Source organism: Typopeltis vanoorti, chromosome 3 (genome assembly GCF_054136105.1).
Source record: "Typopeltis vanoorti isolate ZY-2024b chromosome 3, IOZ_Tvanoo_1.0, whole genome shotgun sequence".
Classification (NCBI taxonomy): domain Eukaryota; kingdom Metazoa; phylum Arthropoda; class Arachnida; order Uropygi; family Thelyphonidae; genus Typopeltis; species Typopeltis vanoorti.
In genome coordinates this window covers 17,375,471-17,401,674 of record NC_143551.1, presented here as the reverse complement: position 1 = coordinate 17,401,674, position 26,204 = coordinate 17,375,471, and the positions used below count along the sequence as shown (strand labels likewise).

Genomic DNA, 26,204 nt, shown 5'->3' with positions numbered 1-26,204 from the left:
AACACATGTGCTACCTTAAGTATATACAGGAATCTCTTGCTTTACATGGTTTCTAGTAACACACGTTTTTTGAATTAACATGGTTGATACATTGATTTCACAATTTGACACTGGTTAAAAATTCACTTACCACAGTGTTTTTGCCAAGAGTTTTATAATTTCAAATGTTGCATGTGACTTTGTAAGCACCTTCAGCTATAGTTACTCCCCCACCAGTGGGGGCACATGTTCATGGTAGAGGCAGCATCTAAGTACTGGCCCTTTTCATTCATCTTTTTCTTTGCTTTTTTTTCCCCTGTATTCTTCGCTCTACTTCTCCTGAGTGTCTTTTTTTACTATCCTTTCTTCCAACCCACCATCATTGGTGGGTTGGAAGAAAGGATCACTGCCCTTCTGCTATGTTTTCAGTGCAGTGTAATCCATGGACATCCTGAAAGGGATATTCTTGTAATTGTGCACTACTTTGGCCTTTGCTTTGGGTGGTCCTAGATGGTCTTGCTGGAATTGGTCAGCTAGTGGTTTTACCTGCAAGAGCAAGTCTTTGTTGGAGCAAGCTCCTATCCCATTGTATGGGGACAGGACTCAAGACTTGCTCTGGTGCCCTTTAGGATAGCCCTGGCATTCCACTCAAGTGGAATTCCAGGGCTATCATTGCTTGCCAGTGAGTGGTTATCTACGTGTGACTCTGTGGTAGTAGGTAGCTCAGGCACTAACTAAAAATCTCTTCAGTATAAATCCTTCATCCATAAATGTTCCATGAGCCTTGACAAAGTCCCAAACAAGTATTGATAGCATAGATATATCATTTGATAAAAGAAGTAAGAAACAAAAGACATAATGCAAGTATGAATGTACCATTTTTTCCCATCATCCATGCAACAGGTGAAAAGCAATAGGGAAAATGTCTTTATTTAAAAAAAAAAAGACTGCCAGGTTCGCAAACAAAGTATGCATATGAAGTCACTTCATGACTGTACTTCTTGTATATAGAGGCTAATGACTTCGCATCAATTGCCTTAGTATCTCCTAATGCAATGCACATGCCCGTAATTATACATATTCATATTTGGGAAAGGCTACCACCCAAACCGGTTTCGACCTTTATTGAGATCTCATCACTGGGAGCCAAACCCAGAAGTGGTACCAAGGTTGAAGTCATGCAGAAGTAATGCACAAGTAGCCCAGTCATGAATTGACGTCATGTTCAAACTTTGTTTGCTTACACTTGGATAAAGGATTAAACCAAGTGAAAAAACTTTCAACATCTAGCTCTGATCTAGAGTATTTTAGTAATAAGGTGTGACACCGTTTTCCTACTTGTATATGGAAATATGACTTCTGCATTACTTCAACCACCTTGGTATCACTTTTGGGTATGGCTTCCACTGATGAGACTTCAATTAAGGTTGAAACTGGTTTAGGTAGTGGCCCCTTTCCATAATGCATAGCATTACACATGTCTGTAAGGATATGTGCATTGCATTATGGAATACTAAGCCAATCAATGTGAAGTCATTAGCCTCTATATACAAGTAGCCCAGTAATGAAGTGACTTCATGTGCATACTTTGTTTGCTTACACTTGGATAAAGGATTAAACCAAGATTATAATTTCTTGGTATCTTTAGTTTATTGTGGAAACATGTCAGCAACATTCTGAAAAGCTAATGAGAGCAATACCAGTGGGTGGAATGCCAGTCACAGTAACCACCTTGATGTTCCTGATGAGGTATGTTTAGAGCTTTAAGAGGAGTGATGGATATGAGTAACATTCTGATATGTGGATAGTCACCTGGTTCTGATGAAGATTAATATCCTTATTTTTGATAACCTGCTTTTATACATGTTGGAGGCTTAGGTGTATCTCAACTGTACATTCCTAATCCACTGAGATGTTTTAAATGTCAGAAATATGACCATGCCCAAACTTCCTGTCTTTGTGATGGCACCTGTGCTCAGTGTGTTAGTAAAGAGCATGGTTATAAATCTTGCTCTACAAAGAAAGGTAAATGTGTCACCTAGCAGGGAGGTTATCCAGCTTATTCCTATCCATGTCAGAAATGGAAAGATGAAAAAGAAATGCCAAAGATTAAAACAGAACAAAATATATCACATCAGGATACAAAAAAAAGGAAGTTAGCCACCACTACACCTGTCCTGAGATCATCTTTATGTTGAGAAGGTGGTAGTTAAGAAAATTTCAACAGCAGCTCAAATTCACATGTCTGTTCTACCATCTAATAATTTCACCATACATGAACTTTGATTATGAGTCCTTCTCTGTTGAGTGCATCAGTCACATGACGTACTGTCTCATTCCAGAAATGACTCCAAAAATGGTTCCGTTCAGTGAAAACCTACTTGTCAAAAAAATTATGGCAAGGATATCACTTACAGATAAACAACCGATCATCTCCACTTAGTATCCACTTAAAGTAAATTAAACTTACTGAATGATTCTGACACATGTATTGAATATTTTTCCAGAAGTAAAGAGGAAGAGATGGACGCTAGCCATCTATACTTCCCAAAATCAATTGATAAATATAAAACTGACAAATTTATTTGACAAATCTACGAAGCCAAAACAATAGTAAAATTTTTATAATGCAACTGTTGTGGGTTTTGCTCAACAAGATTTTGCTGCAGAAATACAAGTCTTTTTTTGTCTTTTCTGTCTGCAGGAAACATTTCAAACACATTGAGGACCCTACCTTAAGGAATTTCACTGTTTTGTACAATGACAGAACTAGAGATGGTCCTGCTCAAGGTGGAGTAGCTATCCTAGTTGGTAATCATACTCCTTTCCATCATGTCTAGCTTAATACTGATCTGGATACAGTAGTGATTTTCCCTATGTGTGGTATTTCTTATTACATTGTTATTTACCATCTGATTATGAGTTAAATGAAATGAAAATTGATAATCTTATATTGCAACTGCCTCAGCCAGTACTTCTTGTGACTGACTTTAATGGACACAGCACTCTGTGGGGTAGTGCCAACACAAATGGATGAGCTCATATCATTGAGCGAATACTCAACAATCATGATCTCTCCCTTCTTAGTGATTGGATCAATACCTTCTCCCATATCTCTACCCACGTGGATTCAAAGAGAACATATATAGAAGTGATTGTTTTCTTGTTATTTGCAAATAATATCTTCACTATGTCTTCACATGAGCCATGTTCTCCTACACAGATGCCAATGTGGAAAATGGACCATGCTGGCTGGAATAATTTTTCTCATCTTGCAAAACAATGCTGAAGCTGTAAAATATGTAACAGATTGTGTTGTCCATGTAGCAACAGTTCCAATTCCACAAACATCATCTCAGTTTCCACTCTATCCAAAGCCACCACAAAACCCATATTGCAAAGTAGCCAAAAAGCAATCAAGACAGAATGTGTAGGATTTATTTCTTAGTTACCCTACCACAACAAACTTAATATCTTTAAAATGTGCTTGTGCCAAAGCACATTATGTGAGACATCAGAGTCGAAAACAATCATGGATTAAACTAAATTTATTACAATCATGGATCTAATTTACATCATCATTTAATCAACCAACCAGTGCAGAAATTGTATGAGATAGAATCTGGAAAATGAAAGGTAGATATAGGACACATTGTTTGTCTACCTTGGAGCATAATGGATGTACTCATATTATTGCTGCTCCAAAGATATTGCAGACACTTTGGGGGAAAATTTTGCTAGCCTGGTTGGCCGAGTAGGTAGTGTATCCACTCCCCAGCCACAAGGCTGTGGATTCGAATGCTGCCATGGGCATGGATATTTGTGATTGTCTGTGAAAATACTAGTGGTGGTGGACAGTAGATGGCAGTTCATTGTAGTTGGTGGATATGGAGAATTGCCGAGTAGGTGCCCTCCCTCGATGAGTCTTTGGACTCCCTAGATGTGTCATGTAATAATAATGATAAAAAATATCTCGGCAACAGCTTCATATCATCCTAATGTTTCAATATTGAATAAGCAACAAGAGAAAAGTGACTAAACTTTTCTACCAATGGGTTTGAGCTCTACAATCAGTCATTTGTTGAAGAGGAACTAAAAAGATCTTTTTTACTCTCTCACCTCAGAGTTGTAGGTCCTGATGACATTCATTATGAGATAAAACATCTTCTGTGGATCTCCTTCTCTTGCTGTCCAACATAATACTTATGGAGGAAGAGTTTCCAAATTCTTGGCATAATTCAGTTGTCACTGCCATTCCAAAACCAGGAAAGTTACAGCACAAGCAAACAATTATCATTCTGTTACTCTGACCAGCTGTCTTTGTTAGGTTTTGGTAAAAATGATGAATGCAATGCTTCTCTGGTACTTGAAAAGCAATAAACTTCTTTCCAATAGAAGCATAGCTTTCATAGACACTGATCAACATTTGACTATTTGGTCCATTTAGAAACTTGTAAGAGATGCTTTCCTACAATTTTTTAATGCATGCAAAGTAGCCCACTCTGATTTGTTACCAATCTATACTGGTGGTTCAAGATCTGAGACTTCTGTTAGTTGTGCTGCTGTGTTTATTGACATTACTATCTTCAATAGGTGCACACCATTCATCTTGCACTTGTGCATATAAAAGAAAAATGCTACAAGAAATGTGTAATTTATACAAACTCATTGAGTTCTTTATAGGCCATCTCATCTCCTGTGTATCATCCACATCCTGTGCTTTGTGAGGTTTTAGAACTATTGTACAAAATGAAGACTCTTAATTTTGATGTTTGGATGTGCTGGATTCCCAGCTACATTGGAATTAAGGGAAATGAGATTGCAGATACTTTTTTCGTGTACTGTGTGACAGTCCCATATACAGACTTCAGATAGCTTAGATCAAAGCTAATTACCCAATGGCAGGCTTCATGGCTGGAAGCACAGGCAAACAATTGCATGAAAGTTTAATTTAAAAAAAAAAAAACTATCCTTCAACATTAACTATGGATAAAAGGAAGGGTGAAATAGTGAGTGCCAATGATAAAAAAGAAGTGAAAAGTTATCACTTTAGTGCCAAAACTTGAATTATGAGATATAAGTGTGTGTGTTGATAAGAAACCAAAAATTGTATGCGAATTTTAGACTGAATGAGGTAACAATGCAAACTGAAGTATTTGAAACAAGTTGTGATTAATATATTATTATTATTATTATTATTATTATTATTACGGGTATCTCCATGGAGTCAGTAGACTCATCGCGGGAGACCCAAGCTAGCAAAACAATATCTGTCATATCTCTTCTTGAATTCATTTACAGATGAAGATCTCACAACAAAGTCAGGCAATGAATTCCACTCATTCACCACCCTCCAGGCAAAAAACCTTGTTCTGACACCTTTGTTAACCACACTCTTCTTTAATTTCCAGAGATGACCTCTTGTTCTTCCATCACTATCACACAGCTGAAACATTTCCCCTGCATCAATCCTATAAAAACCTTTTAGTAATTTGAATGTTTCTATCATATCCCCTCTTCTTCGCCTATCAACCAATCTCTGCAATCCACAAGCTCTCAATCTATCAATGTAGGGAGCATTTTTTATATCACTCACCAACTTGGTCACTCTTCTCTGAACCCTCTCCACAGCCTCCTCATCTCCAAGGAATCCAGGTGACCAGACCTGAGCACAGTAATCCAAATGTGGAAGTATCAATGCTTTATAAAGGGGAATAATAACCTCTTTATCTCTGGATGTCAGTGTGTTCCTCAACAACCAAGTAATCCTATGTGCAATCTTGGACACCTTAGCAATGTGTCCTCTGAACTTCATCTCCTTATCTACCAATACCCCTAAGTCCCTAGCCTCATCAATCTCTTGGAGTACCTTTCCATCGATGTAGTACACAGCTGGTAATCTTTTAATCCCAAAATGCAAGACTTTACACTTTTCCACATTGAACTGACATCCATTTTCTTTTGCCCATTTTACCAGCTTATTTAAATCCTCCTGCAAACTTTCAACATCAGCTTGATTTTTTATTGCACTACACAACTTTGCATCATCAGCAAACAACTGAATATCTCCCTTTAAGCCGTTTCCTATATCATTTATATACAAATTAAACAACATTGGCCGAAGCACAGAGCCCTGAGGCACGCCACTGGTCACCTGCCTCATTCTGGACTCGGCTCCTCCATACACCACCTTATGGTATCTCTCCCTGAGCCATTCTCCTATCCATATCACCAATTTAATATCCATTCCCATCTGCTCCAATTTGCGTAACAGTGTTCTATGGGGTATCCTGTCAAAAGCCTTAGCAAAATCCAGAAGTACCACTGTGTAGCCAGTTCCTTTGTCCAACTCTGATGTTATTCTATTATGGATAGTTAATAGATTGCTAAGGCAGGATCTACCTTTAACAAAACCATGTTGGCCTCTATAGAGTATCATATCCTGATCCACCCATTCTTGAATTTTGTCTTTAACCAACTTTTCCAATACTTTTACCACTACTCCTGAGATGGTGATTGGTCTGTAATTCAATACTGCAGTTTTAGAGCCACCCTTATGCAAAGGAACCACTTTGCCTAACTTCCACTCCCTAGGGACCATACCAGAGTTCAAACTTAAATTAAATATCCAGGTAAGAGGGGTTGACAATTCATTTGCACATTCACGCAACACCCGAGCTGATATTCCATCTAAGCCTACCGCAGTGTTTGCATTTAAGTTTCGCAATATATTTAATACCTCTGATTCTTTAGCTTCAATTCTCACATTAGGTATTGCTATAGGTATAGAGATATCCTCACTTGGGTGATAGACTTTTGAGAAGTGATCACTCAGTAACTCGACTATTACATCTGATTTTGTCACCTCAATACCATCAGCACCCACTAAGGTTATCCTTCCGAAGTCATTCTTCCTCTTACTTGCCACATAGCTGAAGAACTCTTTGGGATTACCCTTGATCTCTTTGGCTAAGGTCTTCTCATAATCTGATTTAGCTTTTCTTACTATGCTGGTAACCTTCCTAGCTTGAGCCTTGTACTGCTCATGGGTGTCCTGATCGCCCTTCTCCTTGTAAATTCTCCATAACATTTTCTTTTTTTTTGTAGTTCAAGCTTGATACTACTGCTCATCCATCTAATGCCTGCCTTGTTTGACCTCCTGACCATGGGGACACAATCTGATATTGCTTTCCTCAGATACCCGCTGATTTTATCCCAAGCACTGCTAACATCTTTCCCTTGCAATATGTTCTGCCATGGGATGGCTGCAAGCTCACTCCGAAGCTTGTTATAATTGCCTAACCTGTAGTTTCGTACATACCCCTTCTTAATAGAAAAATCCACAGATTTTGCAACCTCCCAAGTCAATACCACATGATCGCTTTCACCAACTGGAGGTAACGAGGTCACCTTACTTAAGCATATAACCTCTGAACCAATAACCAGGTCCAACACTCTCACACCACGTGTCCCTTCAGTTACGTGCTGTTTCAAGTAATTATCTCGTAGCAGATGTATGAACTCCATTTCCTTTTTGCTACGTGATATTTCCTCCTTCCAATTGATATCACCATAATTAAAATCCCCCATAATAATCACTAAGCCTTCACTCATTGCACTAAGTTGCTGATGCATGAATTCAATATCTCCCCCTGTACTCCCTGGCCTATAGCAGCATCCAACTGTATATTTGGTTGCGTTGGTCACTATTTCGCACCAGACTGCCTCAAATGAACTCTCATTCACATGTCTATCATCATGATATACTACTTTCTTTGGCTGCAACACATCAGCTATCATCAACAGTACTCCTCCTCCTGTTCTATCTTCTCTATCCTCCCTGAAAATACTGTACCCATCACATTCAATTCCAGTGACCACATCTTCTGCTGACAGCCAAGTTTCACTAATGCCTACAACTTTTGGTGAGATTTCAATGACTAATGCCAAAAATTCTTCTCTCTTATTTCTAATGCTTCTAGCATTGGTATACAAAAATTACAGATTCCCTCTAGATCTTGTACCGGCTTTAGAACTGATATATAAGTCACTAACTACCGTAGTCCTATGCCGATTTTTTTCCCCTCTCTTCTGCAATTTATTCTGCCTATAAGGATCAATAAATACACAATCAGTGCTAAAGTTTCTCTCTCTTACACTCAATCTTTTCAATATTAGTTTCCCTGCCCAATAACTTCAACCTGTTCAGAAAACAATAACTTCTTCAATCTCTTATGTCCTTCCATGTTAAGATGCAGTCCATCTCTAGCATACAACTGCCTTTTTCCTTCAAACACACTCCAAACATCAACAAACTCCAGACCTCTTTTTCTGCACATTCTTGCAATCATATCATTCATTATCATTGCTCGTCTACTTAACTCGTAATTGTCAAAACGAGGCAGCACACACACTATTCTCCCATTGACACTTTTCCTCTTCACAATATCTAATAATGTTCTTAAATCTTTTCCTACCCGATTTATACTACCTCTCAGGTCATTCGTACCCACCATAACTATCATCTTGTCTGTTTCATGCCCTCTCTTTATTGCTAAAGCCACTCTTTCTATTGTACCATCAGCCAAGCACTCCTCATGCATACCACTCTCCATACCCTTAATCATAGAATCACCATATATTTTACCACTATTAACTTCATTCAAGTTCACACTCATGGACTCATTCTCTACACTATTCAGCATGACTCTCCCAGCTTCATTACTCAACTCTCTATTACTTACCCCCCCACTCTCACTACATCTCATTTCTTCTTGGCTACTTGTGGTTTTATTATGTTGACTCCCAATCACTCCCATACTATTTATTACTGAATCATTCACCAAAGACTCACCCATATGTAATCCTGTTCTAGTTACTTCAGCTAAAGTAATCTCTATAGTCCTAATTTCTCTGTTTAACACATTAAACTCAGCTTTAACTTCCAGTATCTCCTTACCGATCACTTCCACTTCCTCATGAAGAAGATGAAGGTCATTTTTCATTTTCATAAACTCCCGCCGAAGTTCTTCCGCTACGGTCCAGATGTCAGCTTCCATTCCTAAACGCTCCAGCCTATCCCGACACTTCTCACATACGTCGACATTTTCTTTCTTTTCATTTTGCCAGACCGACCACAGATCCTTCACATTTTTCGGTGCATACATGTAGCAGTTTCCGCAACGCATCCATTGCGAAAAATCTAACGCTGAGCCAGCCTTTCGTGTAGTAGTAGAAGTCCTGCGCGCCGCTGACGTACGTTTCTTGTTGGACGCCATCTTTACACGTTGATATAGTGATACAAACGGCAGTGAAAACACAATATATACACCACAGTTCTAAACAATAATACCACTGAAGGACACTTGTTTCTAACCGATGCACAATTTTAGCACAATTTGTGACAAAAAGCCACACTATATTTAACTTTAAAAACACGTTTTCTAGACTAGCTAAACTCGACCGCCACATTTACCAAGGACACTAGCGCCTCAGTTACTCTAATTTTCTTACCAAGACAATATGGATTAAATTTATCCTTTTGCTGAACTAATACACACTTTTGACCCTTAAAACTCTCTTAAATAAAATACAATGTACATGCATAAATCTCTAGGCACATGAATACTTATTAATATATAGTAACAAGCTCATTTTCATTCTAGTCTGACATGTACTAAAGTCCTAGTATAATTCTCATTAATTCCTTCAACTGTTCAGTAATTGAACAATGATTACAGTTACATATGATTTGAATTGACACGAGATTTTACAGTACCTTTTGACTTGGGTCTTCTATACTGGTCTCTACTTTTTCCGATTTTTACCTCCCTAGGACGAACTCTTCTATAACTTATCAGTCCTAAGTTCTTTTCGCACTAAGATGGGCTTTCACAATCTTTACCTTACTTTCTTCAATCAAGGACATATGTAGGATCATCTATTCTATGGCTGTGAAATTCACCACGTGGGCACCGACTTCGTTATAGAATTTTCTTTCTCTCGTTACGATCACTGGATGATGAAACACACTGATAATTATCTTCTTTCTTTTTAAGTAAACGGAATCCCTCTTTTCTTACAATAGGAACATGGAATCGAAATCCCGCACACTTCGTTTCCTTATTGTATTGGATGGAGAAAACTCCTAACCTGTCACTCAGGAAAACTGCGCGAGACCTATACGAAGACTCGTGAAGAAAACTCTGAGGGGAAAAAAGCCCCCAGGAAAAAGGATAAGTTGCTTCCACTTCAGTAGCACTGCAAGCCACCTGGAATTGTTGTGATAAAATGATTTGAACTTGTGGATACTGATCCTAATCTTCATCAAAGCATGTCAGGCCACCACAGTGTAGAAAACAAAATAATGATCTCTTACTGTGTGATGTACATACAGAAAAAAAAAGTTGATGATCCAGAGAAGATTCACAAAGGTGGTCAGTGGTCTTTGGAACGTGGAGTACAAGGATAGATTTAGAGAATATAAGTTTCAAAGCCTCATGAATAGGAGGAAGATGGTGGGGGATATGATTTGAGACATATAAGCTAGTCAGGGATTGTTATTAGGTGGCCATGGAAGAGATTTTTCATAAAATGGGAGGATTAGAACAAGAGGCCATCACTGCGAACTGTATAAAGAGGATGTGAGCAGAGGAGTGAGAGGGTTCTTTGCATGGAGAGTGGTTTGTGAGTGGAATGCATGGCTTAAGTCTGTTGTGAATGTAGACACATTGAATCATTTTATGGCATATGGAGCATGCAATAGTGTTCAGTGAGTCTCTAACTCCATGGAGGTTAGATATTAATAATAATAATAATGCTTGCTCAGATGGTGAATGAGTTTAAACAAAGGTATGATAGGTATTATGTGAGTAATGGTTGCATTGGTCTCTCACAATATTAACTCTATGGAGATATCCATATAATAATCATAATTAGAAAAAAAAATTATTAAGAGATTTTGAAGCCAATGGATGAGTTATTGCTTATTATATTATATTCACTTAATACATTTCACTTAGCAGTTGGTAAGTGTCACATGAGGAGTGAAGTTGCTATAATATTTCATTGAACTGAACATGGTAGCAGGATAGGTATCTATGTGAGTAATGGTTGCATTGGTCTCTCACAATATTAACTCTATGGAGTAATCTCTGTCTGTCTCATAATTAAAAAAAAAAAAGAAGTTATTAAATGATTTTGATTTAAGCCAATGTATGATGAGTTTTTTTAATGCTTATTTGATTTTTTCACTTAATGAATGTTATAAAAAAAACATTCATGTTATAAAAAAAGTGTTAGTCTCATGGTTTTTTATATTGTAGGAGATTAATTGTTTCAGACAATTGCACATGAGGAGTGAAGTTGCTATAATATTTCATTGAACTGAACATGGTAGCAGGATAGGTATCTACAAATTTTTCAAGATGATTATTTCATTCTTTACTGTGACTGTCTACCCAGTGTATTCATTTATTATTTAGCATGAAGTGGAGTAATCTCTGTCTGTCTCTCTCTGAAAAAGAAAAAAAGAAGTTGAATTCAAACTTGAACCTAAAATTTTGTCATTTAAAAAATGTATGAAACTTTAAGATGTTGCCTTGTATTAATGCTTAATTTGATTTTTTATATAACATGAATGTTTTTTATAAAAAAAACATTCATGTTATAAAAAAAGTGTAATAGTCTTGTGAATGTTTTTTATTTATTGTAGGAGATTGAAAATCTTTTGAAGAAGAATTTCAGACAATTGCAAGCCAAACTAGAGGAGAGTTTGGACAGTAAGTTACTATAAAGTTTAGTATTATAGTAAAATGGCAAAAGAAATTGTAACTTCATTGCTTATTTGACTAATCATTTCCAAGTTCTTAAATTGTTTTGTTCCTCAAAATAAATAAGTCAATCATTACAATATTTTCTAGTTGTTGCTCTTTCTGATCCTTTTTTTTTTAAAGTTATTCATTTGTTTTTTAATTCCTTGATTTTTACTTCTTACAAAACAGAAACTAGTCTGAGTATATATATATATTTTTACAGACATAATACATGAAAATATCACTGACATCTCAGTCAACAGCAAGTTGACTCAAAGATTATCTAGGTGCTGTTCCAACATTTGCAAATTGGAAGAGAGGGATAGATGATCAAGAATATATCTTGGATACCACTTTGTGACTCTGCAAGTTTTTTGTTTGGTTTATGTCTTAATGTATAAAGACACTGAATTCACTCTTATGTCACTAAATTACAATGTATGATAAATGACATTACTTGCATATATAATATTACATAAAAGAAATTACAATTTCAGCAAAAAGAATAAAAAATTCTGAGGGATTGTCTTAAGCAGAAGTGGATGGATTTCATTTTATGACGATCATTTTTCTGGAGACTTCTTCATTTATAAATATCATTATCACATGCACCACATTGATAATTTAGGAGCCTATACTTAATAATAATAATCAACTATCTTTAAAATAATCAAATACAAATAAGATTAAATCACGAGCTATCATATATGAGAGAGATAAACCAAGGGGTCCGACAGGGATGTCCCCTCTCAGCAACTCTTCTTAATATCTACTTAAATGAAATAATAATAAAATGGAATAAAAATTTACATCAAGGAATTAAACTTTCTCCTACTAAACACTCTCCTCTTTGCCGACAACCAAATAATAATTACAAATTCTGAAGATAAACTACAGAAAGCTATTTTAAATCTAAATGAGATATCCAAAGATTATGGTATGATAATATCAATAGAAAAATCAAAAACTATGGCCTTTAAAGGACAAGATCCAGCAAGAACTAAAATAGTAATAGATAACAAGATCTTAGAACAGGTGAATTCATTTAACTACCTAGGATGTACGATCACATATGAAAATGAAAAAGATATAAACTTAAAAATTGCAAAATATTTAAAAATAGGTGTAATTAACTCTATATTTAAACCAAACCTAGTTCAAAAAACAAACCAGACTAAAAGTATACAATACATTAGCCCTACCAGTCTTAATGTATGGAAGCGAAATCTGGACAATAAAACAAAAAGACAAACAAAGGTTAACAACAGCAGAAATGAAGTTTATGAGAAAAACTGCAAAGTATACCCTATTTGATTGCAAAAGAAATGAAGAAATTATGAAAGAATTAAACAAAGAACCAGTAATAGAAAAAATTAAAAAATATAAACATAAATGGATTGAACACGTTCAAAGAATGAAAACAGAAAGATTACCAAAACAAGCCTTCAAGTACAAGCCATCAGGAAAAAGAAAACCAGGACGTCCTCTTAAACTATTCAACGATGACTTCTAAGGCTGGAACAGGCCATGCTAGGCCTAAATTCCTTGAAATGCATGATGATGATGATGATGAACTATCTTCTGTCCACTGCTGGATGAAGGTCTCTATTCAGTGCTATTTTTTGTTTTTTTTTCCTTCCCCTGAGTTCCATTGATTTCTTTAATCGCATCCTCTCACTTCTTGGTCTTCCTTTAGCTCTTTCCATCTGTGGAACACCATTCGTATATGAATTTTGCCCATTTTTGAGTCTTCTTTTAATAATACTTCTCCATTGATATTTGGTTCTTTTTATGGCCTGTTAAGGCAGATTGGGATGTTTCCTTTGATTACTTCGTGGTATTTTCCAAAGGCTACCAAACCAAGTTGAATTCTACACAAAACTTCTTCACAGCCTTCCTCTACTGTATCTTTTGTCCTAAGTAAACACAGGAAGTTACTATATTAGTTTCCCAGTGTTCCATACGTATTTACTGACTTTTTTGTTATGTATTTATTGTGCAGTTATGCCTTCACACATCTGTAGTCCTTTATCTACTACTTCTTTTAGATATAGGTTGAATAAATATGGTGACAATGGGCAGCCTTGCATAACTCCTTTTTTAATTGCTATTTGATCTGTTTCTGTGTTTTTGTATTTCACAATTGCTTGTGTTTCTGAATAGTAATTCTTGATGCGATTTAATAGGTATTTGTGGAAGCCTCTGTTTTCTAGAATTTTAATGAGTTTGCTTCTGTTTATTGAGTCAAAATCTTGCTTGAAGTCAATAAAACAGCAGTAGTTTAATTTTGCCTCTCATAAGATCTGCTAATCTGTTTAATATGAAAATTGTATCTATTATGCTTCTCCTATTTAAAAATGTTTAACTGTGTTTTGAAGAATCCTGATGAATATTTTATAGCAGTGGCTTAGAAGGGTGATAGATCTATAGTTAGTGCAGGATCTGACATCTCCTTTTTTGTGGATGGGTATGATCTGGCCTGTTCTGCATTCTGTTGGTAAATTTCCTTTCTTTAATATTTTGTTGAACAGCTGCCTTAGGTAATTTATTATGCTTTCTCCCCATTTTTCCAGAAGTTCTTTTTAAATGTCTATGCATGGTGCTTTATCATTTTTCATTTGTTCGATTGCTCTATGTATTTCTTCATTTAGTATGTCTTTTGTGTCAGAAGTTTCTTCTTGATTAAAAGCGTCTTGATCTATGTTTTCTTCAGCTGCAAATGTTTCTTTAAAATTATTAGTCCATATTTCTTTTGTTGTTTCACTGCTACTTGTTGTGCCATCTTTTTGCAATATTGAAACTGGATTGAGTGAGAATGTTCTAGTTACCTCTTTAACTATTTCATAAATGGTCTTGGAGTCACATTTTTTTTTTGTATGCTTCTTCACACAGTCCTGCTTTTTCTTCTAAATATGTGATTTTTGCTAATCTGCATTTTTTTGTTTATTTCTTTTCACAGATGTGTGAAGGCATAACTGTAAATGGAAGAAATATAACACATTTAAAGTATGCTGACAACATAGTTATCACTGTAGACACCAAGAAAAATTAGAAAATATCCTAACCATGCTGCATCAAACAAGTAACAAATATGATATTAAAATCAATTTTAGTAAAACAAAACTAATGCTAATACGAAAAAAAGGGAAGCAATCCAAATGAAAATAGGAAACAATAATATAGAACAAGTAATGCAATTCAATTTACCTAGTGATCAATGATCACTGAAGATCTAGACTATTTCGAAACAAAATACAGAATCAATAATGGATGGATAACAATGGGCAGACTACAAAAAAATATGGAACAATAAAAGGTTAAGCAAAGAACTCAAATTAAAGATATATAAAACATCATAATTCCCCCAGTATTCTATGGCTCAGAATGCTGGATCTTAAAAAAAAAAAAGAATAAACCCAATGCTTTTGAAATGAAATGCCTAATAAAAATCAATAGAACAAACTGGACAGAAAGAAAAATCATTTGTAGTTAAATGAATAGGGGATTTTCTATTTAACTACAATTGTACATAAGGATAAGGTGGTTAGCCCTATGCCTCCCATCCCCAGAGATAAACTGGGGATGGGAGGCTTAGGGCTAACCACCCTATTTTTCATCCCCTGCAAAACCCTGCAGTTCACGTCCAAGATAGTCTAACTTGGCTATGTCTGAGAAAGATTCTAAGCTTGTCACATCAGCAACAGGAATCAAACCCAGGACACTCCTTTCCTAGGCATATGGTTGCAAAGCACATAGTGACTCGACTAACCATGTGGACTGAACTTAACTTTTAAGAAACAATAATTGCAGCACTAAAAAAGAGCCAACTACACTGGTTTGGACATGTTTCAAGAATGAACCCAGAAAGACTACTAAACATATCATTAAATGGCAGAATTGAAAGACAATCCAGCAGAGAAAGACCAAGAAAGAAATGGATTGACAACATTAAAGAAAACACCCACTTAAACTCCATAATAGAACCTCATAAAAAGACAGCAGACAGAAAGAAATGGCAAAAATTCATCTTTGAGGAACTCACCCTGCCATGAGTGGAAGAAAAGAAGTTGATTTATTGTGCGTTATTTTTATTTCTTTGTTTTATTTTATCCTTTCTTTTTTACTTTCTACATTCAATTCATTGATCATTTTGTTAAAGTTCTTTTGCAGTTTCCTAAAACAACATCATTAGCAAATTATAGGTGACTTAGTTCTTTCCCATTTATTATAATACCTGTATTTTTTCCCCATTGCAGATTTTTAAAAATTTCTTAGGCTGCTGTGAATAACTTAGTTGAAATGACATCTACTTGTCTTACTCCCTCTCCTTTTTTATAGGGAATTTCATATTTTTCTTGATTTTATAGATGCATTATATCATCTCATAAGTATATATCATGTGATGTCTTCTGTTATGTTGACTATGGATAATTGTTTTTTTATTTCTTCATTTCTTATCTTGTCTATTCTTTTATAGCCTGATCTTAGGAACTTCATTTCTGCAGCTTTCACTTGTCTTTTATCTCGTTCTCCCCAAGTCCATGTTTCACTGCCATATTTCAGAATTGGTTTGGCTATTATTTTATATAGTTTTACTTGGGTTGTTTGTTTATTGAAGTGTCTGTTCAAAGTTCCAATGACTGCTAGGAATTTTTGCTTTTTATATGCAATGTTGGTACACAACCTTGAAAGAGAAGGCTCAGAACAGAGTGGAAGGAGAGTTTCTGTTACTGAAAGAAGAACCTGCTCAATTGCAGAATATGCAAGAAGAAGAATATGCAATGTTGATTTCTCCATTGGGACTTATGTAATTTCCTAGATATTTAAATTTGTTCACTTGTTCTGTTACTCTGTTGTGGATGACTAGTTTGCATCTTTTAATTTCTTTACATTAAAATGCTATTGATTTCATTTTATTTATTGAGATTTTCATGTCATATTGTTCTACTATTTTGTTCAACATGTATAAATTTTTCTGTAATTGGTCTTCATTTTCAGCAAAAATAACTTGATTGCATACAAAAGGCTGGTTAATTCTTTATTTCCTATTTTCACTTCATTGAATGAGACCTCAGTTGGTTTTAATTTTTTTGGTTGTTTCATTATTAATTTTAATATAGCTTTCTTTCATTATATTTGTTGTTGCTTTTGTGGTTTGAGGAGTAGCTTTCAATTCATATAGTATATTGATTCATTTGTTCTGTTGATTTGATCGTATGCTTTCTCATAATCCATGAAGGCCATTTATGTCATCATCATCATCAACTTCCTGCCATGTACCCTCAAGGGGTGTACAGGATATGACAGTTCTACATGAAAAAATTACATCATTACTAACTTCCTATCTACAATTTTCCTCCAAATCAGTCTGTTACTTGTCAAGACTCCAACATTATCAGATCTTATATTTCTATCATCTAAGGCACTTTCTACCATATCAATCCACCTATATCTTGGTCTTCCTCTGGGTCGTTTTCCTGCCAACCTGGCAGAGAACACTTGTTTTGCTAATCTTTCCACTCCCATTCTATTTAAGTGACCATACCATCTGAGATTAGCTCTGCTAACGCATTCCTGGATGCTGACAATGTCAAGTTCTTTCCTAATATCCTCATTTTTAATATGATATTGCCATTGATGCCATCTGTTCACGCCTCTAATCTTTCTCAGGACTCTCATATCTGCGGTCTCTAGTCTTTGGTCAAGTGTTTTACTTCTGACCCAGCTCTCAGATCCATAAGTTAAAACTGGTTTGAACACTGTCTTGTATACAGCTAATTTAGTGTTCCGACTAATTTCTTTCTTATTCCATATGAATTTATTCAATTGACTTCCCACCATACCAGCTTTGCAGATTCTGTTGTCTATTTTTATATTTAATTTACCATCTTCACTAAAAATCGTGCCTAAGTAGCTGAAATGTTTTACTTGTTCCACAGGTTCTCCATTCACAACACAGTTGACATTTTCAATGATTCTGCCTATTTTCATTGTCTTTGTCTTTTTATTGCTGACCTTCATACCATATCTATTACAACAGCTATTCAATTTAGTCAGAGAATCTTGCAGACTTGTAGCGGATTTATTTAGAAGTATAACATCATCCACATAAAGCAAAGAGCTGACATTAACATCTCCAATTTTGATATCAGGTTTAATACCACATTCCTTCATAATGTGATCTATATAGATAATGAACAACAGAGGAGATAATGTACATCCTTGTCTCACACCAGATTTAACATTAAACCATCTTCCTGTACTTCCTTCAATTCTAACTGCTGACTCACAACTCAAATAAAGACTAAGTATTGCTTGATATAATGCCCCATTGACACCATATAACTGCAGCGTATTGAATAGCTTCTCTCTTGGCACCTTGTCATATGCCTTTTCCAAATCGACAAAACTTAAATACAGGTCTTTGTTATATTCCCATGCTTTCTCGACTATTTGTCGTAAAGTGAAGATCTGATCCTGACAGCCTCTATTTGGCCTGAATCCAGCTTGTTCTTCACCAAGCTTTTCTTCCACAATTCTTCTCAACCGTTTCTCAAGTATACTTGCATAGATCTTGCCAGGAACACTCAGTAGGGAAATACCTCTGTAATTCTCACATTCAGTTTTATTTCCCTTTTTATATATGGGTACTATGAGTGCTCTACTCCAATCATCGGGAATTCGTCCCTCTGTCCAGGCTTTCTGAACTATGCAGTGCAGCCACTGTAAGACTCTTATACCACCATACTTCAGCATTTCTGGTCGAATATCATCTACTCCTGCTGCCTTTCCACATTTCAAGCCTTTGATGGCTTTTTCTACTTCAAGTATGGATATGTATTCCTGACTGCATGCCTGGTCAGTGTTTTTTATCACTGTGCTGTCATCACTGCTTGTTTCATTTAGCAGTTTTTCAAAGTAATTACTCCATACTTCAAGGATATCTTTTTCTCCTGTTTTCATTTCACCTTTATCATCTCTAATTCCTTTTGCAGCACTCTTTCCTCCATTCCTAAGCTTCTTCAACAACCTCCAGAATATTTTGCCACCTTCTTGATATTTATTTTCTATATTCTTGCCAAAGTCCTCCCATGACTTTTGTTTAGCTAGTTTTACACACTGTTTAGCTTTCTTACATTTGTCTCTGTATTCTGTAAGAGTAAAAGCTGACTTATTTGCCAGGAACTTTTGATATGCTTTCTTCTTTTCCTTCACTGCCTCTTTAACTTCCTGTGTCCACCAGGGAGTTCTGATTTTTTTATCCTTGCACACAACCTCACCACATGCCTCTCTGGCAGAATCAATCAATGTTTCCTTCAGAGTTTGCCACTGAATCTCCAAGGTTTGATTCCTGTTCTCAAACTCTTTCATTTTATTTTCAATAATATTTCTGTATTTTAGTCTACAGTTCACATCTGAGAGCTGCTCAACTTTTATTCGCTTTAAAACTTTCTTACATGTTATTCTTTTCAATATGAAATTCAATTTTATCCTGCTCAAGACTAAATAGTGATCACTTCCAATTTCAAATCCTCTGTACACTCTGGTGTCCTGAACCAGGGAGAAAACATCACTATCAACAATAACATAATCAATGAGATTTTTCTTATTCCTAGCCTCTTCTCTCCGTGTGAATTTGTGCACATTTTTATGTTGGAACATGGTGTTAGTAATAACCAGTCCATGTCCTGAGCAGAAATCCAACAGATATTTGCCATTATTATTAGCTTTGCTCTTTTCTCCAAATTTTCCCAAAATATTTTTGTATGTCTCACAATCATTTCCTACTCTACTATTTAGATCCCCAACAAGGACCAACTTTTCCTTTTTCATTGTGTCAGTTGCTTTTTCTAAAGCTTCAAAAAATTCCTCCACTTCTACCTTAGTAGAACCTTCTGTGGGACCATAGGCACAAATAAGTCTCATTGTCCAGTTTCCCATTCTCATATTTGCCCACATTACTCTACTTGAGACTGACTGCCATTCAAGAAGATTAGCCTCGTATTTTGTGTTGAATACTATGGCTACTCCTTCTTTTCCTTGATTGTCATTGCCTGAATATAACATTTTGTATTTATTGCTCAGAAAGATCTCACCAGTTTTGGTCTTTTTTGTTTCAGTCACCCCTATTATGTCGATCTGGTACTTATCTAATTCCTCAGCTAGCTCCATTTCTTTGCCATTCAGGCTTCTTACGTTGATAGTACCGATCTTTAACTCTGGTGATGTTGAGTTGGGGTTTGTTTTCAGATTTGTTCCAGTAGCTGACTTTTCGCTGTTCGCCCTGGTTCCCTGGCGAAAACAACGGGGGCCTTGTTTAACCGGGCGACGCCCCAGCCGGCATGAAATTTTGTCATCATTTTTTATTTTGGTTTAACCAATAAGAATACAATTTGGTCGGCTAAATCCCAAATTGCCAGCCCATCCTCATTCGTTCAGTATCAAAGTAGATACCCAACAGGGTGCACCACGAGAAGGTGAGGATTGGACATTAGGTCAGAAGCCCTGGTCGGTTCTCCGCATTCCTTTAAAGGCTATGTGGAGGTCTCCTCTCAGTTATACAGCTTTGACCGTTAAGCACCCCGGCCATTTATGTTGACAGGTTAAATTCTATTCTTTTTTCTATAATTTGTTTGAGTGCAAATGTGGGATTTCTGAATGATGTTTCTTTCCTAAAGCTGCATTATTCTTCTCTAATAATTTCTTCAGCCCATGGTGTTAATTTACTTTTAATTATCTAGATACATTTCATAGCATGTATTTAATAAGGATATTCATCTGTAGTTTCCATAATTCTTTGTTTCCTTGTTTGACTACATTTTATAGCATGTATTTAATAAGGATATTCATCTGTAGTTTCCATAATTCTTTGTTTCCTTGTTTGACTATTGCTGTCTTTCATTCTTGTGGGATATTTCCTTCTTCCCATATTCTGTTTAGGAATTTAATTAATTGTAATTGAAATGGTTAAGAGCTGTAGTTGTGTAGTTCTGAATTTATTCCATCTTCTCCTGTAGCTTTTCTATTTTTTAGTTTTTCCAATATTTTCTTTAGATAATTTAACTGTATTGGTTCTTCATTTGTTTCTTGACTTATTACTTGTTTTATTTCAATTTGATTATTATTGTTTAGAAGCTGGGTATAGTGATTGATCCATTCTTTTGTGGAGGGGCCTTCTAATTGTAGATTATCCTTTGTTTCTTGAATCATTTTTTTAATGATTTTATAGCTCTTTAGGGTCCATTTATGTCATGCTCTAATCTTGATACACATTTTTTCCAGTTTTGTCTTCTGATTTTCTTGGTTTCTATTCTTGTAATTACTCTGATTCTTTTATATTCTATTTCATTTCCTATGGTTCTGTCATTTAACCATTTAAGGTACATTTCTTTTTTTTTTTTCTTATTAAAGATTCTATTTCGGGGTTTTAGGTTCTGAGTCCTTTTTCTTCCCAGGTTTGTTCCTATGGCTTCATATGCTGCTTGTTTTACTATTTGTTTAATGTTTTGCCATTATGGAAATATAAACCAAAGGGACACCGATCAAGAGGAACACCCAGGAGGAAATGGGAAGAAGATTTTTAAACTCTTGAAAATGTTACAGACTAACAATTGCCTAACATGTGAAGCCAAGAAGCATATATCACGTCATATCATAAGTACAGGGCAATTCAAAATTATGCGAGTGATTTCTGCCTATTTTTACGAAGAAACTATTCACAATAGGAAATGCAGCAGGCAGTATTTGAAAAAGAAAAAGTTTCAGATTACTCGTGTGCAGGAATGCATTTCAATAGCTACCACTGGAGCATTCAACCATTGTAGAAAAAGACAAGATGGCAAGTGCACCGATGCATGCTTTTTGCATTTTGGAAGCTTCATAGCACAAATTCTGTTATCATGCATCAAGCATTTAGTAGAAAGTATGGAAAGGAGCCACCTTTTGCAAATTTCATTTGTAAGTGGTACAACAAATTTCAAGAGACTATATCTGTGAAGGGAAGCATCCCGGCTGACTGCATGTGAATTATGAAACAGTTGATTATGTTCGACAGTTATTTCTTAGAAGTCTAATTAAGCTGACACGACAATAACACAGAAAACAGTGTCGTGAATTCTGTAGAAATGCCTCATTCTCCATCTGTATTATTTACACTTACTGCAGGCTATTATCCAAATGATAAGCTGCTCCACTTTTCTTTTTGCTCAGACATTATGGCTCACATCAAAGAGGATGAAATGTTTATTAATGTGTTTTAAATGATGAAGCCACATTTCATTTGTCAGGAAAAGTGAACTGATGCAATATCCGTATATGGGTTTCTGAAATCCCACATGCAGCTGTTGAACATTCACGGGACAGTCCACATGTAAATGTTTTGCATTCTGACACAAGATAAAGTTTATGGACCTTTCATGTTTGCTGAAAAAAAAATGTAACTGAAATTGTGTACTATGATATGGTGACGATATGTCTATTGCCACAACTACAGAATGATAGACCCAATACTGTCTTGTAGCAAGTTGGAGAATTGCTGCACATTCATCACGAAGTCATGTCCCTTTTGAACATCCAACTTCCTGGCAGATGGATAGGCTGTGATGGGTCCCATAGCCTGGCCTGCATTTTTACCGGACCTTACACACCTAGATTTTCCTCTGGGTGAAAAAATGGACATAGATGTTGGTTTCTGTATATTGTTTTGACATGTTCCTTGCAACACATACTGTGTACATTGAACTTTTATAAATCAGGTGCAAAAACCTTTTCAGTTACTATTTCAACTAATTCAAGTATTGCATTCTTCAGTTCAATCTACATGGATACTGAACGAATGAGGATAGGCTGGCAATTTGGGATTTAGCCGACCAAATTGTATTTTTTATTGGTTAAACCAAAATACAAAATGATGGTACAACATGACAAAATTTCATGCCGGCTGGGTCGTTGCCTGGTTAAACAAGGCCCCCCCCCGTTGCTTTCGCAAGGGAACTAGGGCAAACAGCGAAAAGTCAGCTACTGAAACAAATCTGAAAAAATACCCCAACTCAACATCACCAGAGTTAAAGATCAGTCTATCAACATAAGAAGCCTGAATGGCAAAGAAATGGAGCTAGCTGAGGAATTAGAAAAGTACCAGATTGACATAATAGGGGTGACTGAAACCAAAAAGATAAAAACTGGTGATCTTTCTGAGCAATAATTACAAAATGTTATATTCAGGCAATGACAATCAAGGAAAAGAAGGAGTAGCCATAGTATTCAACACAAAATATTAGGCTATCATCATCATCAAATTCCTGCCATGTACCCTCAAGGGGTGTACAGGATATGATAGTACTACATGAAAAATTTACATTGTTACTAACTTCCTATCTACAATTTTCCTCCAGATCAGTCTGTTACTTGTCAAGACTCCAATATTATCAGATCTTATATTTCTATCATATAAGGCACTTTGTACCCTATCAAACCACCTATATCTTGGTCTTCCTCTGGGTCGTTTTCCTGCCAACCTGTCAGAGAACACTTGTTTTGCCAATCTTTCTTCGCCCATTCTGTTTAAATGACCATACCACCTGAGATTAGCTCTGCTAACGCATTCCTGGATGCTGACAATGTCAAGTTCTTTCCTAATATCCTCATTTTTAATATGATATTGCCATTGACGCCATCTGTTCACACTTCTATTCTTTCTCAGGAGTCTCATATCTGCGGTCTCTAGTCTTTGGTCAAGTGTTTTACTTCTGACCCAGCTCTCAGATCCATAAGTTAAAATTGGTTTGAACACTGTGTTGTATACAGCTAATTTAGTATTTTGACTAATTTCTTTCTTATTCCATATGAATTTATTCAACTGACTTCCTACTATACCAGCTTTATTGATTCTGTTGTCTATTTCCATATTTAATTTACCATCTTCACTAAAAATCGTGCCTAAGTAGGTGAAATGTTTTACTTGTTCCACAGGTTCTCCGTTCACAATGCAGTTGACATTTTCAACAATTCTGCCTATTTTCATTGTCTTTGTCTTTTTATTGCTGACCTTCATACCATATCTATTACAACAGTTATTCAATTTAGTCAAGGAATCTTGCAGACTCGTAGTGGATTTATTGATAAGTATAACATCGTACGCATAAAGCAAAGAGCTGACATTAACATCTCCAATTTTGATATCATGTTTAATACCACTTTCCTTCATAATGTGATCCATATAGATAATGAATAAAAGAGGGGATAACGTACACCCTTGTCTCACACCAGATTTAACATTAAACCATCTTCCTGTACTTCAATTCTAACTGCTGACTTCAAACTCAAATAAAGACTAAGTATTGCTTGATATAATGCCCCATTGACACCATATAACTATAGCGTATTGCATAGCTTCTCTCTTGGCACCTTATCATATGCCTTTTCCAGATCTACAAAACTCAAATAGAGATCTTAGTTATATTCTTATGATTTCTCCATTATTTGTCATAAAGTGAAGATCTGATCCTGACAGCCTCTATTTGGCTGGAATCCAGCTTGTTTTTCATCAAGCTTTTCTTCTACAATTCTTCTCAACCGTTTCTCAAGTATACTTGCATATATCTTACCAGGAACACTCAGTAGCTGTCAGGATCAGATCTTCACTTTACTGCAAATAGTGGGGACATCATGGGAATATAACAGAGATCTGTATTTAAGTTTTGTCAATTTGGAAAAGGCATATGACAAGGTGCCAAGAGAGAAGCTATTCAATACGCTGCAGTTATATGGTGTCAATGGGGCATTATATCAAGCAATTCTTAGTCTTTATTTGAGTTGTAAGTCAGCAGTTAGAATTGAAGGAAGTACAGGAAGGTGGTTTAATGTTAAATCTGGTGTCAGACAAGAATGTACATTATTGCCTCTGTTATTCATTATCTATATGGATTACATTATGAAGGAAAGTGGTATTAAACATGATATCAAAATTGGAGATGTAAATGTCAGCTCTTTGCTTTATGTGGACGATGTTATACTTCTAAATAAATCCGCTACAAATCTGCAAGATTCTCTGACTAAATTGAATAACTGTTGTAATAGATATGGTATGAAGGTCAGCAATAAAAAGACAAAGACAATGAAAATAGGCAGAATCATTGAAAATGTCAACTGTGTTGTGATTGGAGAACCTGTGGAACAAGTAAAACATTTCAGCTACTTTGGCACGATTTTTAGTGAAGATGATAAATTAAATATAGAAATAGACAACAGAATCTGCAAAGCTGGTATGGTAGGAAGTCGATTGAATAAATTCATATGGAATAAGAGAGAAATTAGTCGGAACACTAAATTAGCTGTATACAAGACAGTGTTCAAACCAGTTTTAACTTATGGAACTGAGAGCTGGGTCAGAAGTAAAACACTTGACCAAAGACTAGAGACCGCAGATATGAGAGTCCTGAGAAAGATTAGAGTCGTGAGCAGATAGCATCAATGACAATATCATATAAAAAACAAGGATATTAGGAAAGAACTTGACATTGTCAGCATCCAAGAATGCGTTAGCAGAGCTAATCTCAGGTGGTATGGTCACTTAAACAGAATGGGCGAGGAAAGATTAGCAAAACAAGTGCTCTGCCAGGTTGGCAGGAAAACGACCCAGAGGAAGACCAAGATATAGGTGGATTGATACGGTAGAAAGTGCCTTAGACGATAGAAATATAAGATCTGATAATGTTGGAGTCTTGACAAGTAACAGACTTATTTGGACGAAAATTGTAAATAGGAATTTAGTAATGATGTAAATTTTTCATGTAGTACTCTCATATCCTGTACACCCCCTTGAGGGTACATGGCAGGAAATTGATGACGATGTGTTCAATACATTTTTCTAACTGCTCATGCCATTTTGACCACCCTGTATACCAATATAATTTTTTAGGGCTTCTAAAATAGCTAATGTTTAGATTGAATCAAATTCCTTTTAGTCGATGAAGGCCAGACCTAAGGGTTTCTGGTATTCAATTGTCTTTCCACTTACTTGACTTATTATATGTATATGAATAATAGCACTGTAGTTTTTTTGTGGATGCTACTTGTTCTGGAGTTTGAAAAAAATCTAGTTTGTTTTGTATTCTGTCATTGAAAGTGTTTCCACTTGGTTATACTATAAATTAAAGATGCTAAGAAATGATGTTCTTGACATATTAATGATACTAAGGCAATTGATGTGAAATCATCCATCTCTGCATATAAGTAGCCCAGTCTTGAAAATAGTTCGTATGCACACTATATTTTGTTTATACTTGGATAAAGGATTAAACCAAAAATAAAATTTCTTGGCAAATTTGATTTGTATTTTGCTAATGAATTTGGTAAAAAATTATATATTGTGGAAAGGAGACTGACTGGGCAATAATTTTTAATATCTTTTCT

The 26,204-nt window shown here is 35.7% G+C and overlaps 1 protein-coding gene across 4 annotated transcripts in view; it reads left to right on the top strand.

Moving 5' to 3' along the window:
• The window catches only part of LOC150107959 (prominin-1-A-like), a 566,181-nt gene that overhangs the window by 336,245 nt on the left and 203,732 nt on the right, over positions 1–26,204 (top strand). For all 4 annotated transcript variants that reach the window (XM_090390573.1, XM_090390570.1, XM_090390571.1 and 1 more), the window contains one exon: positions 11,693–11,759. In XM_090390573.1, the coding sequence (XP_090246699.1) occupies positions 11,693–11,759 (67 nt within the window). The remainder of the gene's footprint in view (positions 1–11,692; positions 11,760–26,204) is intronic.